This window comes from Acinonyx jubatus, chromosome B4 (genome assembly GCF_027475565.1).
Source record: "Acinonyx jubatus isolate Ajub_Pintada_27869175 chromosome B4, VMU_Ajub_asm_v1.0, whole genome shotgun sequence".
Classification (NCBI taxonomy): domain Eukaryota; kingdom Metazoa; phylum Chordata; class Mammalia; order Carnivora; family Felidae; genus Acinonyx; species Acinonyx jubatus.
The window spans coordinates 28,052,108-28,067,107 of record NC_069387.1 but is presented as its reverse complement, the minus strand read 5'-3'; the positions used below and the strand labels follow the sequence as shown (position 1 = coordinate 28,067,107).

Below are 15,000 nucleotides of genomic sequence, written 5' to 3'. Positions count from 1 at the left end.
AGTAAACTTCAAAAAAAATTTCTTTGTCAGCTATAAATATATCCTGTTGTAGAAATCTTAACTACTGGTCCTCTGTGCTACTATTAGATCCATATTTTACCTAAGCTTCCACCAGAGTATCCAGACTCTTTGACCTGCAAATCTGACTCATTTCTCCAGAATGCTTTGCCTGGGTTTTAATATCTTATTTAGATGACCTCCCCAAATGTGAACTCTTGCCAGGGAGGCTTCTCCTCTGACTGACCTTGAATATGATCACTTGCATGCTCTTTGCCTTTGCCAATGCCCCTATTCCTGATCTCCAACCCCTCTAATTCACAATATGTGCCATTTCCACATTCTTCTGTTTTTATACAAGTGTTATTTAAATCCTGGCAAGACAGGGTAAATAATTTAATTAGCTTATTAGGAAAAGTAGAGAGGAGGAATTTTAGATCTGAAAGAAAAGACTATATAGTCCACTTTCTTCATTTGACAGATGAGGAAGAATGTTAAATATTCAATGTAAGTTAAGCAGAGAGACTCTCTCTCTTAGAGTGACTGTCACTAATCCTTCCACTCACCCATGCTTTAGTTGAGTAAAAGTAAAAATTTTACTTAAGTAAAAATGTACAGCAAATGAAAGAATCACAGTACTTACAGGATTCTGATACATACGGGGAAATGGAAGAGGGGGAAAGAACAGGGAGAAGGAGGGAGAGTGAGAAGCTTTCAAACACTAAAAATACTCCCATGATTTATCTGTTTTGTGGATTTTTGTTGAGTCATGTTATAATTTTACTGTACCAAAATACAATCTGTAGGTTTCTAAGTAGATTCTTCATTTGAAGTCACCATATGAAATTAAAGGTAGGTTCAATTATATCCACAGTATATGGAAAGCTGGATTCTGGTTTAAAAAAACTACTAAACCTCAATATATTATTTATATTGTACAAACAATCAGAATAGCTTTATTATTCTGTTTCATGATCTTCTTTCTGGTAAGTAAGAGGATACCTTATATTGAATTTAATAGACAAATTCAGAGATCATTTCAAACTTTTCATCAAAGTTATCTTTTCAGTTAAGACATATTTTTTAAAGACTCAAGAGGCCAGAATATTACACAAAACATTAAACCCACCGTCATCGTCCCAGCAGCTCTTAGCATCGCCTTCTCTCTCGCTGCTCCCTGGTAACACTGTCTGGTCTGTGGGCTGGTCATCTCCCGGCACGCCACCCTCACAGTCTGCTGCATCTGTGATACTTTCTTCTTCCACAATATGGAGTTTGTCTTCATCATCCGAATCTGAATTTGTTTCTACCACAGTGTTATAATTTGTAACTGTAATACAAACAAGAAACAAATAATCAAAACCAACTAGCATAAAAATCAGTTTTCATACCTCAGTAAAAAGAAATTTTAAAAAGGACTTCGTTTAAGTGTTCTATAAATAGTAACTCATTTATTCTTACAACCTTCTAGCAATGCTATGAAACAGTATCTACCTGCTGTCTACTACTTATAACCCTGAAACCAGAAATAGAAACCAAGACCTAGGAAGGTAGGTACCTTGTCCAAGATCATTTAGCCAGGAAGAAGTAGGGCCAGGATTTGAACTCTAGCAGTACAGTTCTATATACTGGGCTCTAACACTACATCAAGTATTCTCTCCTGCCATAATGAGTTTATCCTATGTGATACGCCTTATGTACAATTCGGGCCTCAAATCTTTAAGGCATTAAAATTAAGAAAAGAGTTCATCTTTTCTAATAAGTCAATAGTCCATCACCAAATTTACCATAAGAAAGATATGTTTAAGCTGTCAATTGGGCCTATGCATTTCATATTAATCCCACACTGAATTCAGAAAGAATCTACCAAATCAATTTAGCCAAATTCTGCATAAGGCATGATTCAAGTAATGTTTGTATGTAAGTCTGTAATTTTAGAAAAAAAATAACTGACATTCAAAAGTTTTCAAATGGCCACCCTTTCCATATTTTTAATGAATGTCAGTAAAATTTAACACCAACATTATGAAGATAAGTAAGTATTTGGAATGACCACAGCTCACAGAACCATAAGTAACAGTTGAGAATAAAATTCTCTAAAACAAATAATACAGTATAGTCAATATTTTTCCTTCAGAGTCCTTGTAATAATCACTCTACTGGGATAAATTATTTAGTACCACATTGGGTATGGTCACTGGAATGCCTCTTTTCAATTGTTTGCAAGGTGATTCTTATTTGCTAAGCAAAGACTGGAAGGGAGAAAAAGAAATCTTTGCTTTGTTTAGATAACTAAGCAATAATTACTTTCAGTTATTCTTTCAATTTCTTCCTTAAAATTTCCAACCATTTTTGAAAGAAGTTAATAACCTGAATGTATAAATGATATGCATATATACCCCCTTCTCATATAAATACACACACACACACACACACACACCTGATAACAAGAAGAAAGAAATACAATCAGAAGTGGAGACATATATCAAGGTGAGAATGAATAAGAAAAAATCTCCAAAATTGCTTTTATAAATCTCAGGAAGACACCTCTGCTCCAAAGAGTACTAGAGTTACCCTTTCCCCCACATTAGAAATTCTTCAGTATCTTGTCAGAAGAAATATATCAAGTTTTGTTGTGTTATTAATACTTTAGTGTGAACACATTTTTCCAGCTTTTTCCCAAAAGCAAACCACTTTCTCATCTCATTATAAATGTAATACATGTTCAGTTCACAAGAATTCAGATAACATAAACATGTAAAACTAGTAAAAGCTCCCTCCCCCAAATTTTCCTTCCTTGACTCACTGTAAAGATAACAGTAACAGCAAATTTTATTAATTTATCTATGCATGAAATAGGCATGATACACAATCACTTTATATACTTTATCCTATTTAATTGAAATGCTGACCTCACCTTATACACATATGTATTTAATGTAAATTCTCTATATAAGTATGTTATGCATCTTTAAATACACACATATGGAATCACATTATACTGTTCCCTACCTCGTTTATTGTCACTTAACATATCTTGGGAATTCTTCTATTTAAGTATATGTGAGGCTTTCTCATTTTCCTCTTGTTCTCATTTCATTGTACAGACAGAATTTAACCAATCACCTATACTGATAAAATTTATGTTTCCAAGTGATGATTAAGCATTAGCGACAATGTCATAATAAACTTTCTTGTAAATATATCTTTGCATTGGCCATTCCTTAAATTCATTTGTCAGATATATTAGTAGAGATGGAAGTCCTGAGTCAAAGGGAAAACGTATTAAATAGATACGGAAACATGGGGAATTCCTTGTACTCCAGCCACACAAGGAGGAAAGTAAATTGTGCAACTGTATGTGGGGATAAAGGGAATGATTCTTAAAGGCTGTTCCAAAGCTGTCACTATGCTTGGACATGGATAGTTGAAATGCTGTTTTGTGAAGAGAAGGTTTAGTGATTCTTCAGTGTCTTTGGTTGGCCACTGGTGTTATTCTTGCTTTAATACTGTAGTACAGTTCTATCATTACAATTTTGTTAGCTGTAGATTGTCCAACCATACATTTACATTTAGAGGATTTAGGGCTTGAAAATTACCCTATAATTAGTCTTTAAGACATGTATGCATTTTTGTTCAAATATTTGCTTGCATGCTTTATGGTTTCACTAAGTTCCTTTTACTCTGAGCCACACTAAGTTCTTTTTACTTGGGTTTCTTCACCCTGTTTTATTCTGCCTGGGTTGGCTGTAGCCCTAAGTACTCTTCAAGAACACCTGTCACTTTCTAGGACTCTAGCAAAACTCCTTCTTGCCCCCCCAGTATGAGCTGCCATTTGGTATGGAAGATTGTAAGTCAAATACCCCAAACCACAAAGACTGCATGTAGTTTATACTTATCTTGGGAATTTTCCCAAAGCATGTTTTGAATATGTGGCATAGAATTTGAAAAAAAAAAAAAACAACACTACATTTTATTGGCTAAGATGGAAAAAAGACCAATAACTATTTTCCAAGGCTTCTTACTATCTTCTGCTTCACAGTCACTTAGCTGAGAGAAAAAGCAGTGAAAATGGTTTATACTGATTGGTGTAACTTAGAAAATAGGCAAGCTTCCCTTTGTTTCTGGATCCATCCTTTTGTTGATCTACAGAATTAATTTTAAAAATAGAGCCTCGGCACAAAAAGCATAAAGAATAATGCAGGCCCTGATAAATCCTAGTAGCCAATGAAAATGTTCGTTACCTCAACTGTCTGTCCATCAATCTCCATTCCTCTATACTTTTAAATCTTTGGCTAAAAAATATAATAAAATATAGTTTATCTAAAGTTTGGCATATTGTTTTTTCAAAAATTTTTTTAAAATGTTTTTATTTATTTATTTTTGAGAGACAGAGAGACAGAGCATGAGTGGGAGAGGGGCAGAGAGAGAAAGGGAGTCACAGAATCTAAAGCAGGCTCCAGGCTCCGAGCTGTCAGCACAGAGCCTGACACGCGGGGCTTGAACTCACAAACCACGAGATTATGACCTGAGCCCAAGTTGGACATTTAACAAACTGAGCGACTCAGGCGCCCCTGAAGTGTGGTGGCATATTCTTAACAAACAGGTGATTATCACCTTTTAGTTCTGAGTTGTAATTAAAATAATAACATTTCAAGAAAACAAAGATAAAGGGATTGGAAAAGGTAAACAGTTTTTAAAATCTTTCAATATAATTAACAATATACAATATGAATTTAAATTTCTATAGAAAAATGGTAATACTTGGGGGGGTTCCTGGGTGGCTCAGTATGTTAACCATCTGACTACGCTCAGGTCATGATCTCAGTCTGTGAGTTCGTGGCCCTCCTCAGGCTCTGTGCTGACAGCTCAGAGCCGGGAGCCTGTTTCAGATTCTCTCTCCCTCTCTCTCTCTCTCTCTCTCTCTCTGACTTTCCCCTGCTCACACTCTCTCTCTCTCTCAAAAATAAAAATTAAAAAAAATTAAAATGGTAATATTTTCTATGCATTCCTGTAGTGACTAGAATGTGGTCAAGGACACAGTGACTTCTTGGTGGTAGTACTTGTTGGTGTTACTTGCTAATATTTAATGCAGATATAACAGTATCCACTGCATAAGGTGGTTGTGAGGGTCTAATGATTTAAAAATGTTTTGTGCTTAGATCAGTGTCTGGCACACAATAAAGACTATAGAAGTATCTGCTATCATCATCATCATCTTCATGCTCAATCTTTACAATTCCTAAGAAGTTGGTATTGTTACATCTCTCCCTTTTATAGAGCAAAACAACAACAACAACAACAACAACAACAACAACATCCACAACAACATCCCAGAGTAGCACAACCTGTTTGAGGTTATTTAGCTATTAAGTTATACAGCTGGACTCAAATCCTGGTGTGCCTGATTCCACAGCTCAGACACTTTAACTACTATGTACAAAGCCTCCTGACTGAAAATTGTTGCACAAATGATAAATATTCTTAAATTTGTAGTTTTGTGTCTAGCCTATTCTGGGGCCCTGGCATTCTATACTTAGCAAAATGCCACTAAAACATTTTCAAATGAATAAGAAATTTTAACCATTAGAATCTCATTGCAATATAACAGACAGTACACCATAGGGTAGTATCATCATTATAGTCAACAAACCTTTAAAGACTCTCACATAACATACTATTGTTAGCACTTGCCTGCATATAGTACCATATCAACTGCACTAATTAAACTCCCATGTAAACATGTTTCTTAAGTAATGTACAATTATAATAAAGAATTAAATAAATTAGATGAATACAGTTCCAAAAAAGAGCAATACAATCTCAACTTCAGTCATTAAGGTAAGAGCTAGATCATCTAAATGCTTTTAGAAATAAGAACCCTGCCAAGCACTGTTTACTGTGGCTCTGAACAGCAGGTTGGGCCTCACAGGGGAAGACACTGAGGGAGGGTTGAAGGGAAAGAGAAAAGAGGAGGGGACATACTTAACCTGCAGGTCTTTGATTCTGGTCAGGTGATAATTGTGGCATGTGTTGATGAAAGCCACAGGCTAAGGCCATATTTCAACATATTTTCAGGCATAAAAATGCTTTTTTTCCCCCCTGGAGAGAAAGTTCTGTTTAAACTATGCCATTAATACAGGCTTAGCTATGTCTCATTCTGATCAAACACATACTCATCTGCATGGTAGAAAAGAAAGATAAAATCTCTCTTAGGAAAAAGACATGACAAATATTTTAAAAATAACAGACTGCTGTACTTCTAACATTGTTCCATATATGTCAGACTAACGTAGTGCCATAATTTAGAAACAACTAGAAAAAGGAAGATCCAACAAGGTGGAGAAGTAGGTGGACCTGAAGTTCCCTCCTCCTTGCATCACAGCGGTGTTGAGGCCAAAGGACTTTGAATTCCAAGAGTACGGGCTGCAGAGTGAAACAGAGGTCTCCAGGGACCCATGAAGATAACCTGGCAGGCCATAGGTGCATGATTGTGAACTAGGAGAGATAAAATGCGCTGCGTAGGCATGGACTGGAGGGATCCCCTTCTGAGGAAAGACAAAGGGAAATGAAAGAGATGCTGGGGAAGTGTAGGACTTTATCGAGACAAGAGAAAAACCAGGGAGCAGGACGGACAAAGATCCAATCTCTAACTGCGGGGCTACCTCGGGACGGAGGTCAGCTGCCCTGTTCGTGCACCTGGGGAGGAGGGGAGCCAGCCCCGGGATCAGTAACTAGTTCAGAGGCACAGTCTGCAGTGGGAGAAAGCGATCCCCTCCCTGGAGTACTAGAGGAAGAAGGTATATAACCGTCTAAAGGGCAAAGACTGCCTGTGCCTGCCAGCCAGAGGCCATATATCGGTGGCGCGGAGCAGCACTTCCTTGGAACCAAGGTGCTCGAGTGGCACCCTTTAAGACATTGAGGTTTAAATCCCAGCCGAGTGCCAGGGAGGTGCGGGAGTCGGTGGAGCAGTACAAACCACCTCGTTTGCCCCCGTGGCACTGTGAGGACAGTCTGAACAGAGAGGTTTGGGACACCCTGTCCATGGAGGAGAGACTGGGGTGTTGCCATTTTTCTCCCCATCACCATCAAGGTGGGCTTCAGGAACAGCGGGCCCACAGTGCAGGTGGCACCCACCTACACCAATCCACGTCCCTCCGGGCCTGGTAACTGTTATCTACAAGAGCGAGATTGACGCTAACCAACCATACAGCCCCTCTTCCAGACCAGTGCTGCCACCGGTTCCCAGGCACCCAGCGGTTTTGCATTTCCTGATTTAATTCTTGGACAATTATTATATATGCATATTTTTTCTCTTCCTTTTCCGTTCTTATTTCTTCCCTCCTCGAGTCTGGTTATTCTGGTTCTTGGTTTGTTTAAGCAGACATATTTAATCTATTCTCTTTATACTTATTCTCTATCTCCTTCTTTATTTTCCTCTCTCTGTTTTAAGGTGTAGTTTCTCTGCCAGGTCAATTTTCTTTTCTTTTCTTTTTCCGCATCCCTATCATTTCTCTCTTTGTAGGGGATAAGGCTTCTTCCATCAACACTGCCCCCACCCTGTTGTTTTGCTGCTGCTGGTGGCTTTTGTTTTTGTTTCTTGTCTTTGTTGTTTTTTGTTTTTGTCTTCATTTTTATTTGTTTGTTTGTTTAACAGTTTTCCAGGGCTACTTCAATGAACAAATCAAAGCACACCTGGTGGAGGGTCTAAAGCATCACTATTTAGGGAGATAAAAGCAAAGAGACTCATAACAACAGAGAGCAAATAACACACTCCAAAAAGCACCTCCTGAAGGGCCAGGCCCTGGACAGTTATGACCCACCTTTAATATAGTAGTGTTCACAGGTGCAGGACACATAACAAGCTTTTAAAGCACATAAGGGACAAAAAACTAGCAAAAATGAAAAAAAGAAAAAAACAACAACCAGATTTCTCCTCAAAATAAATTCCAGGAAGAAATGAAAGCTAAAGAATTGATCAAAACAGATATAAACAATATAACTGAACAAGAATTTAGAATAATAGTCGTAAGATTAATCACTGGGCTTGAAAAAAGCATAGAAGACCGCAGGGAATCTATTGCTACAGAGATCAAGGAACTAAAAAATAGTCATGATGAATTAAAAAATGCTGTAAATGAGATGCAAAAACTAGAGGCAGTGACAGTGAAGACTGAAGAGGCGGGGGGAGAATAAGTGAACTAGAAGATAAAATTATGGAAAAAGAGGAAGCCGAGAAAAAGAGAGTAAAAAAATTCTAAACCATGAGGGGAGAATGAGAGAGCTGAGTGATTCAATGAAACGTAATAACATCTGTATCACAGGAGTTCCAGAAGAAGAAGAAGAAGAAGAAAGGGGCCGCAGGTGTGCTTGAAAAAATCATAGCTGAGAACTTCCCCTATCTGGGGAAGGAAACAGACACTGAAATCCAGGAGGCACAGAGAACACCCTTCAAACATAACAGGAATTGATCTTCTGCATGACATATCAGAAGATATGTCTGGCATATCTGGCAAGATACAAAGCTAAAGAGAGAATCCTGAAAGCAGCTAGGGACAAATGGGCCTTAACCTACAAGGGTAGACATATAAGGGCAGTAGCAGACCTATATATTGAAACTTGGCAGGCCAGAGGGAGTGGCAGGAAATATTCAATGTGCTGAATAGGAAAAATATGCAGCCAAGAATCCTTTATCCAGCAAGCTTGTCATTCAAAATAGAAGAAGAGATAAAGGTTTTCCCATACAAACAAAAACTGAAGGAGTTCATCACCACTAAACCAGCCCTACAAGAGATCATAAGGGAGACTCTGTGAGTGGAATGGTGTAAAGACCACAAAGGACAAGAGACATCACTACAAGCATGAAACCTACAGCTAACACAATGACTCTAAATTCATACCTTTCAATAATAATACTGAATGTAAATGGTCTAAATGCTCCAATCAAAAGACATAGGTTATCAGAATGGATTAAAAAAACCAAGACCCATCTATTTGCTGTCTACAAGAGACCCATTGTAGACCTGAGGACACCTTCAGATTGAAAGTGAGGGGATGGAGACCCATCTATCATGCTACTGGAAGTCAAAAGAAAGATGGAGTAGTCATACTTATACCAGACAAACTTGATTTTAAACTAAAGGTTGTAACGAGAGATGAAGAAGGGCATTATATCATAATTACGGGGTCTATCCATCAAGAAAGGCTAACAATTATAAGTGTTCATGCACCCAATTTGAAGGCACCCAAATATATAAAACAATTAATCACAGACATAAGCAATCTTATTGGTTAAGAATGTGGTAACTTCAGGGGACTTTAATACTCCACTTACAACAATGGACAAATCATCTAGGCAAAAAAATCAACAAAGAAACAATGGCGCTGAATGATACACTGCACCAGATGGACTTAACAGATATATTCAGAACTTTTTGTCCTAAAGCAGCAGAATACACATTCTTCTCAAGTGCACAAGGAACATTCTCCAAGACAGACCATATACTGGGTCATAAAACAGCTCTCAATAAATGTAAAAGAAATGAGATCGTACCATGCACATTTTCAGATCACAATGCTATGAAACTTGAAATCAACCATAGGAAATGGTTGGAAAGCCTCCAAATGCATAGAGGTTAAAGAACATTCTACTAAAGAATGAATGGGTCAACCGGGCAATTAAAGAATAAATTTAAAAATATATGAAAACAAATGAGAATGAAAATATAACAATCCAAACCCTTTGGGATGCAGCAAAGGCAGTCTTAAGAGGAAAATACATTGCAATCCAGGCCTATTTCAAGAAACAAGAAAAATCCCAAATACAAAATCTAACAGCACACCTAAAGGAACTAGAAGCCGAATAGCAAAGAAATCCCAAGGACAGAAGAAGGGAAATAATAAAGATCAGAGCGAAAATAAACAATATAGAATTCCCCCCCCCCCCCAAAAAACAGTAGAACAGATCAATGAAACTAAGAGCTGTTTTTTTGGAAAAAAAAAAATAAACAAAGTTGATAAACCCCTACCAGACTTCTCAAAAAGAAAAGAGGACCCAAATAGATAAAATCATGAATGAAAATGGGACTTATTGCAACCAATCCCTCAGAAATACAAACAATTATTACAGAATACTATGAAAAATTATATGCCAACAAACTGGACAATCTGGAAGAAATGGACAAACTCCTAAACACCTACACACTACCAAAACTCAAGTGAGAAGAAACAGAAAATTTGAACATACCCATAACTAGTGAAGAAATTGAATCAGTTATCAAAAATCTCCCAACAAATAAGAGTCCTGGGCCAGATGGCTTCCCACGGGAATTCTCCCAGACATTTAAAACAGAGTTAATACCTATCCTTCGTAAGCTGTTTCAAAAAATAGAAAGGGAAGGAAAACTTCTAGACTCATTTTATGAAGCCAGCATTACCTTGATTCCCAAACCAGACAGAGACCCCACAAAAAAAAGAATTATACGCCAATATCCCTGATGAACACGGAGGCAAAGATTCTCAACAAGATACTAGCAAATCAGATTCAACAGCATATAAAAAGAATTATTCACCATGATCAAGTGGGATTCATTCCTGGGCTGCAAGGCTGGTTCAATATTCACAAATCAATCAATGTAACACATCACATTAATAAAAAAAAGGATAGGAACCATATGATCCTGTCAATAGATGCAGAAAAAGCATTTGACAAAATACAGCATCGTTTCTTTATAAAAATCCTCAAGAAAGTCGGATAGAGGAACATACCTAAACATCATAAAAGCCATTTATGAAAAGTCCACAGTTAATATCATCCTCAATGGGGAAATACTGAGAGCCTTCCCCCAAGATCAGGAACATGACAGGGATGTCCACTCTTACCACTGTTGTTCAACATAGTGTTGGAAGTCCTAGCATCAGCAATCAGACAACAAAATGAAATAAAAGGCATTAAAAGTGGCAAAGAAGTCAAACTTTCACTTTTCACAGACAACATGATACTTTACATGGAAAACCCAAAAGACTCCACCAAAAGGCTGCTAGAACTGATACATAAATTCAGCAAAGTCTCAGGGTACAAAATCAATGAATGGAAATCAGTTGCATTTCTACACACCAATAATGAAACAACAGAAAGAGAAATCAAGAAAGTTATCCCATTCACGATTGAACCAAGAACCATAAAATACCTAGGAATAAACCTAACTAAAGATGTAAAAGATCTGTATGCTGAAAACTATAGAAAACTTATGAAGGAAATTGAAGAAGACACAAAGAAATGGAAAAACATTCCATGCTCATAAATTCCAAGAACAAATATTGTTAAAATGTCAATACAATATACACATTCAATGCAATCCCAATCAAAGTTGCACTGGAAATCTTAAAGCTAGAACAAACAATCCTAAAATTTGTATGGAACCACAAAAGACCCTGAAAAGCCAGAGTAATCTTGAAAAAGAAAACCAAATCAGGAGGTATCACAATCCCAGACTCCATTCTCTACTACAAAGCTGTAATCATCAAGACAGTATGGTATTGGCACAAAAACAGACACATAGAACAATGGAATAGAATAGAGACCCCAGAATTGGACCCACAAATGTATGGCCAACTAATCTTTGACAAAGCAGGAAAGAGTATCCAATGGAAAAAAGTCTCTTTAGCAAATGGTGCTGGGAGAACTGGACAGCAACATGCAGAAGAATAAAACTAGACCACTTTCTTACACCATACATAAACTCAAAATGGATGAAAGACCTCAATGTGAGAGAGGAAACCATCAAAACCCTAGAGAACACAGGCAACAACTTCTTTGACCTCAGCCGTAGCAATTTCTTGCTTGACACATCTCCAAAGGCAAGGGAATTAAAAGCAAAACTGAACTATTGGGACCTCATCAAGATGGAAAGTTTCTGCACTGCTAAGAAAACAATCAGCAAAACTAAAAGGCAACCGACGGAATGGGAAAAGATATTTGTAAATGACATGTCGGATAAAGGGTTAGTATCCAAAATCTATAAAGAACTGACCAAATTAAACACCTGAAAAACAATCCAGTGAAGAAATGGTCAGAGGACATTAAGACACTTTTCCAAAGAAGACATCCAGGTGGCCAACAGACACATGAAGAGATGCTCAATGTCACTCATCATCAGGGAAAAACAAATCAAAACCACACTGAGATACCACCTCACACTGGTCCAAGTGGTTAAAATGAACAACTCGGGAAACAACAGATGCTGGCAAGGATATGGAGCAACAGGAACCCTCTTGCACTGTTGGTGGGAATGCAAACTGGTGCAGCCACTCTGGAGAAATAGTGTAGAGATTCCTCAAAAAATTAAAAATAGAACTACTCTATGACCCAGCAATAGCACTACTGGGAATTTATCCAAAGGATACAGGAGTGTTGATTCATAGGGGCACGTACCCCAATGTTTATAGCAGCGCTTTCAATAATAGCCGAATTATGGAAAGAGCCTAAATGTCCATCAACTGATGAATGGATAAAGAAGATCGGTTTATATATACAATGGAATACTACTTGGCAAAAACAAAGAATGCAATCCTGCCATTTGCAGCAATGCGGATGAAACTGTAAAGTATTATGCTAAGTGAAATAAGTCAGTCAGAGAAATATATCATATGTTTTCACTCCTTTGTGGATCTTGAGAAACTTAACAGAAGACCAGGGTGGAAGGGAAGGGGAAAAAAAAAGTTACAGAGAGGGAGGGAGGCAAACCATAAGAGACTCTTAAATACAGAGAACAAACAGGGTTGATGGGGGGGGGGGGCGTAGAAAATGGGTGATGGGCATTGAGGAGGGCACTTGTTAGAATGAGCGCTGGGTGTTGTATGTAAGCGATAAAGCACAGGAATCTACCCCCCAAACCAAGAGCACGCTTTACACATTGTGTGTTAGCCTATTTGACAATAAATTATATTTTAAAAAAAGATAAAAACAGAGAGGGAGGAAAACCATAAGAGACTCTTAAATACAGAGAACAGACTGACGGTTGCTGGAGGGGTGGGTTAAATGGGTGATGGGCATTAAGGAGGGCACTTGTTGGGATGAGCACTGGGCGTTATATGTAAGAGATGAATCACTGGGTTCTATTCCTGAAGCTAATATACTGTATGTTAACTAACTTGAAAAAAAAAAGACAAAAAAAAGAAACACCTAGAAAAATACATATGTTTGGAGTCATGTTTTCAAGAGTAATCAATTACAGTTAAGTAATAGAGTATTTCACATGTTAGCACTATGCTGAGAACAATATGATTTAGGCAAGAATGCTATGAAATATGAAGGTAGAGACACTGAACAAGTATTTCCATTAGTCTCTAATATCAGTTGGGACAAAACCGTAACGAGACCACTCAACATGTTTTTCTTATCCTGAAGAGATTCCTGGCACATGACTTTCCACATAGTAGGTAGAGAATTATTTGTTGAATTGAATGTGGGGCCATATTTTTTTCTCAGTGAAGAAATAAGTCAGGAAAATGACAAAGCTGTGGGGATAACCAAAGAACTGGCAAATAAGCACACAAAATGAAAAAGAGAGGTCATTTGACAATCCACAACATCAAAGAAAACTACAAATAACGTTACAACAGGAAAGAGGAACCTATGTTTCTATAAATACTATATACCCAGGTATAGTGTAAATATTTGCTAATCTGGCTTTTGATCTAACTTATAGATAATATTAATGTGTATGTATTTTACTACAGAATAAAGGTCATGATGTAATATGCATATTTAATGTAACATGTAATATATAATGTGTACATTATCTAACTGTAACAAGTCTTTTATTGATTTATTTTTTAAATGTTTATTTTGAGAGAGAGGGAGGGAGGGAGGAAGTGGAAGGGAGGGACAGAGAGAGAGAGAGAGAGGGAGAGAGAGAATCCCAAGCAAGCTCCAGGATGTCAGCACAGAGCCCTGATGAGGGGCTCAATCCCACAAACCATGAAATCATGACTTGAGCCAAAATCAGGAGTCAGATGCTTAACCAAATGAGTCACCCAGGTGCCCCTCCAAATATTTTAAAAACATAACTCCAGCCAAAGTCAGTGATTCTGACATTTACCTCTGCAAAGGGTTGGTGGTTTTCAATGCCTTCAGATACAAGCTATTCATAGAATGAAAACTGATAAGCAAAGTCAGGGGAAAGGGCTGCCATCATGCAGAGAATCCTAGTTCTTATTTTCTCTCCTCTCTTATTACACATTAATATTAAGTATTCCTGGGATTTGTCTCTGGTGCTAAGTTCTTATTCTGGCCTCTTTCCCATGGTCCTCTGTCTATATGCCCCCAAAAGAGTCATCCCAAATTACCTTCTTATTTCCCTGACTTATCAAAGCTCCTACTCACTCAGTGAGCTAATTTCAGCCAGTGTAAGTAGACCTCACAAAGAGATAGATGAAACAATTAAATAGCAAAGTTCTTAGCAGACCAAACCAAAATCAGTCCCAGGGACAGGTGGTTCTTTTGTGTGTGTGTGTGTGTGTGTGTGTGTGTGTGAAAGGTATGTAACTAAAATAATTTACTAAAAATTATCAATAACTAGTATTTCCTTCACAGGTAAAATATGCATTTATAAAAAGAATGCTTTTTAATTTATATAACTTATTACTTATGGAATACAGGCAGGATGACAAAACCCAAGTGAGGTGTGAAGACTGAATAAAAATACCAATGCAGAAATTATTGAGTCAACCAGCAGAGAAGATATATAACTGATAAATCAATCCAAAAGCCAGATCTCTGAAGAATCAATAAAATTGGTAATCACTAGCCCCCTTAATCGTAGAACAAAATTGAGAGGCACAAAGTTTCAATATTAATGCAATCAGAGAAGTAATTATAGCTATAAAGGAATTTAAGAGACTTATTTACAAATATTTTGTACAAATCTAAGCAAATACATTTAAGAAATGGAATGAAAAACTTCCAAGGCAAATGTCAGTGTTTGTAACTACATTTATTAT

The 15,000-nt window shown here is 37.3% G+C and overlaps 1 protein-coding gene across 5 annotated transcripts in view; it reads right to left on the bottom strand.

Annotated features, from left to right (window-relative positions):
* The window catches only part of ZEB1 (zinc finger E-box binding homeobox 1), a 194,929-nt gene that overhangs the window by 59,739 nt on the left and 120,190 nt on the right, over positions 1–15,000 (bottom strand). For 4 of the 5 annotated variants that reach the window (XM_027073750.2, XM_053225483.1, XM_027073751.2 and 1 more), the window contains exon 2: positions 1,127–1,327. In XM_027073750.2, the coding sequence (XP_026929551.1) occupies positions 1,127–1,327 (201 nt within the window). Of the gene's footprint in view, positions 1–1,126; positions 1,328–15,000 lie in introns of those variants that run through there. The other variant, XR_008300000.1, reaches the window with a different exon arrangement.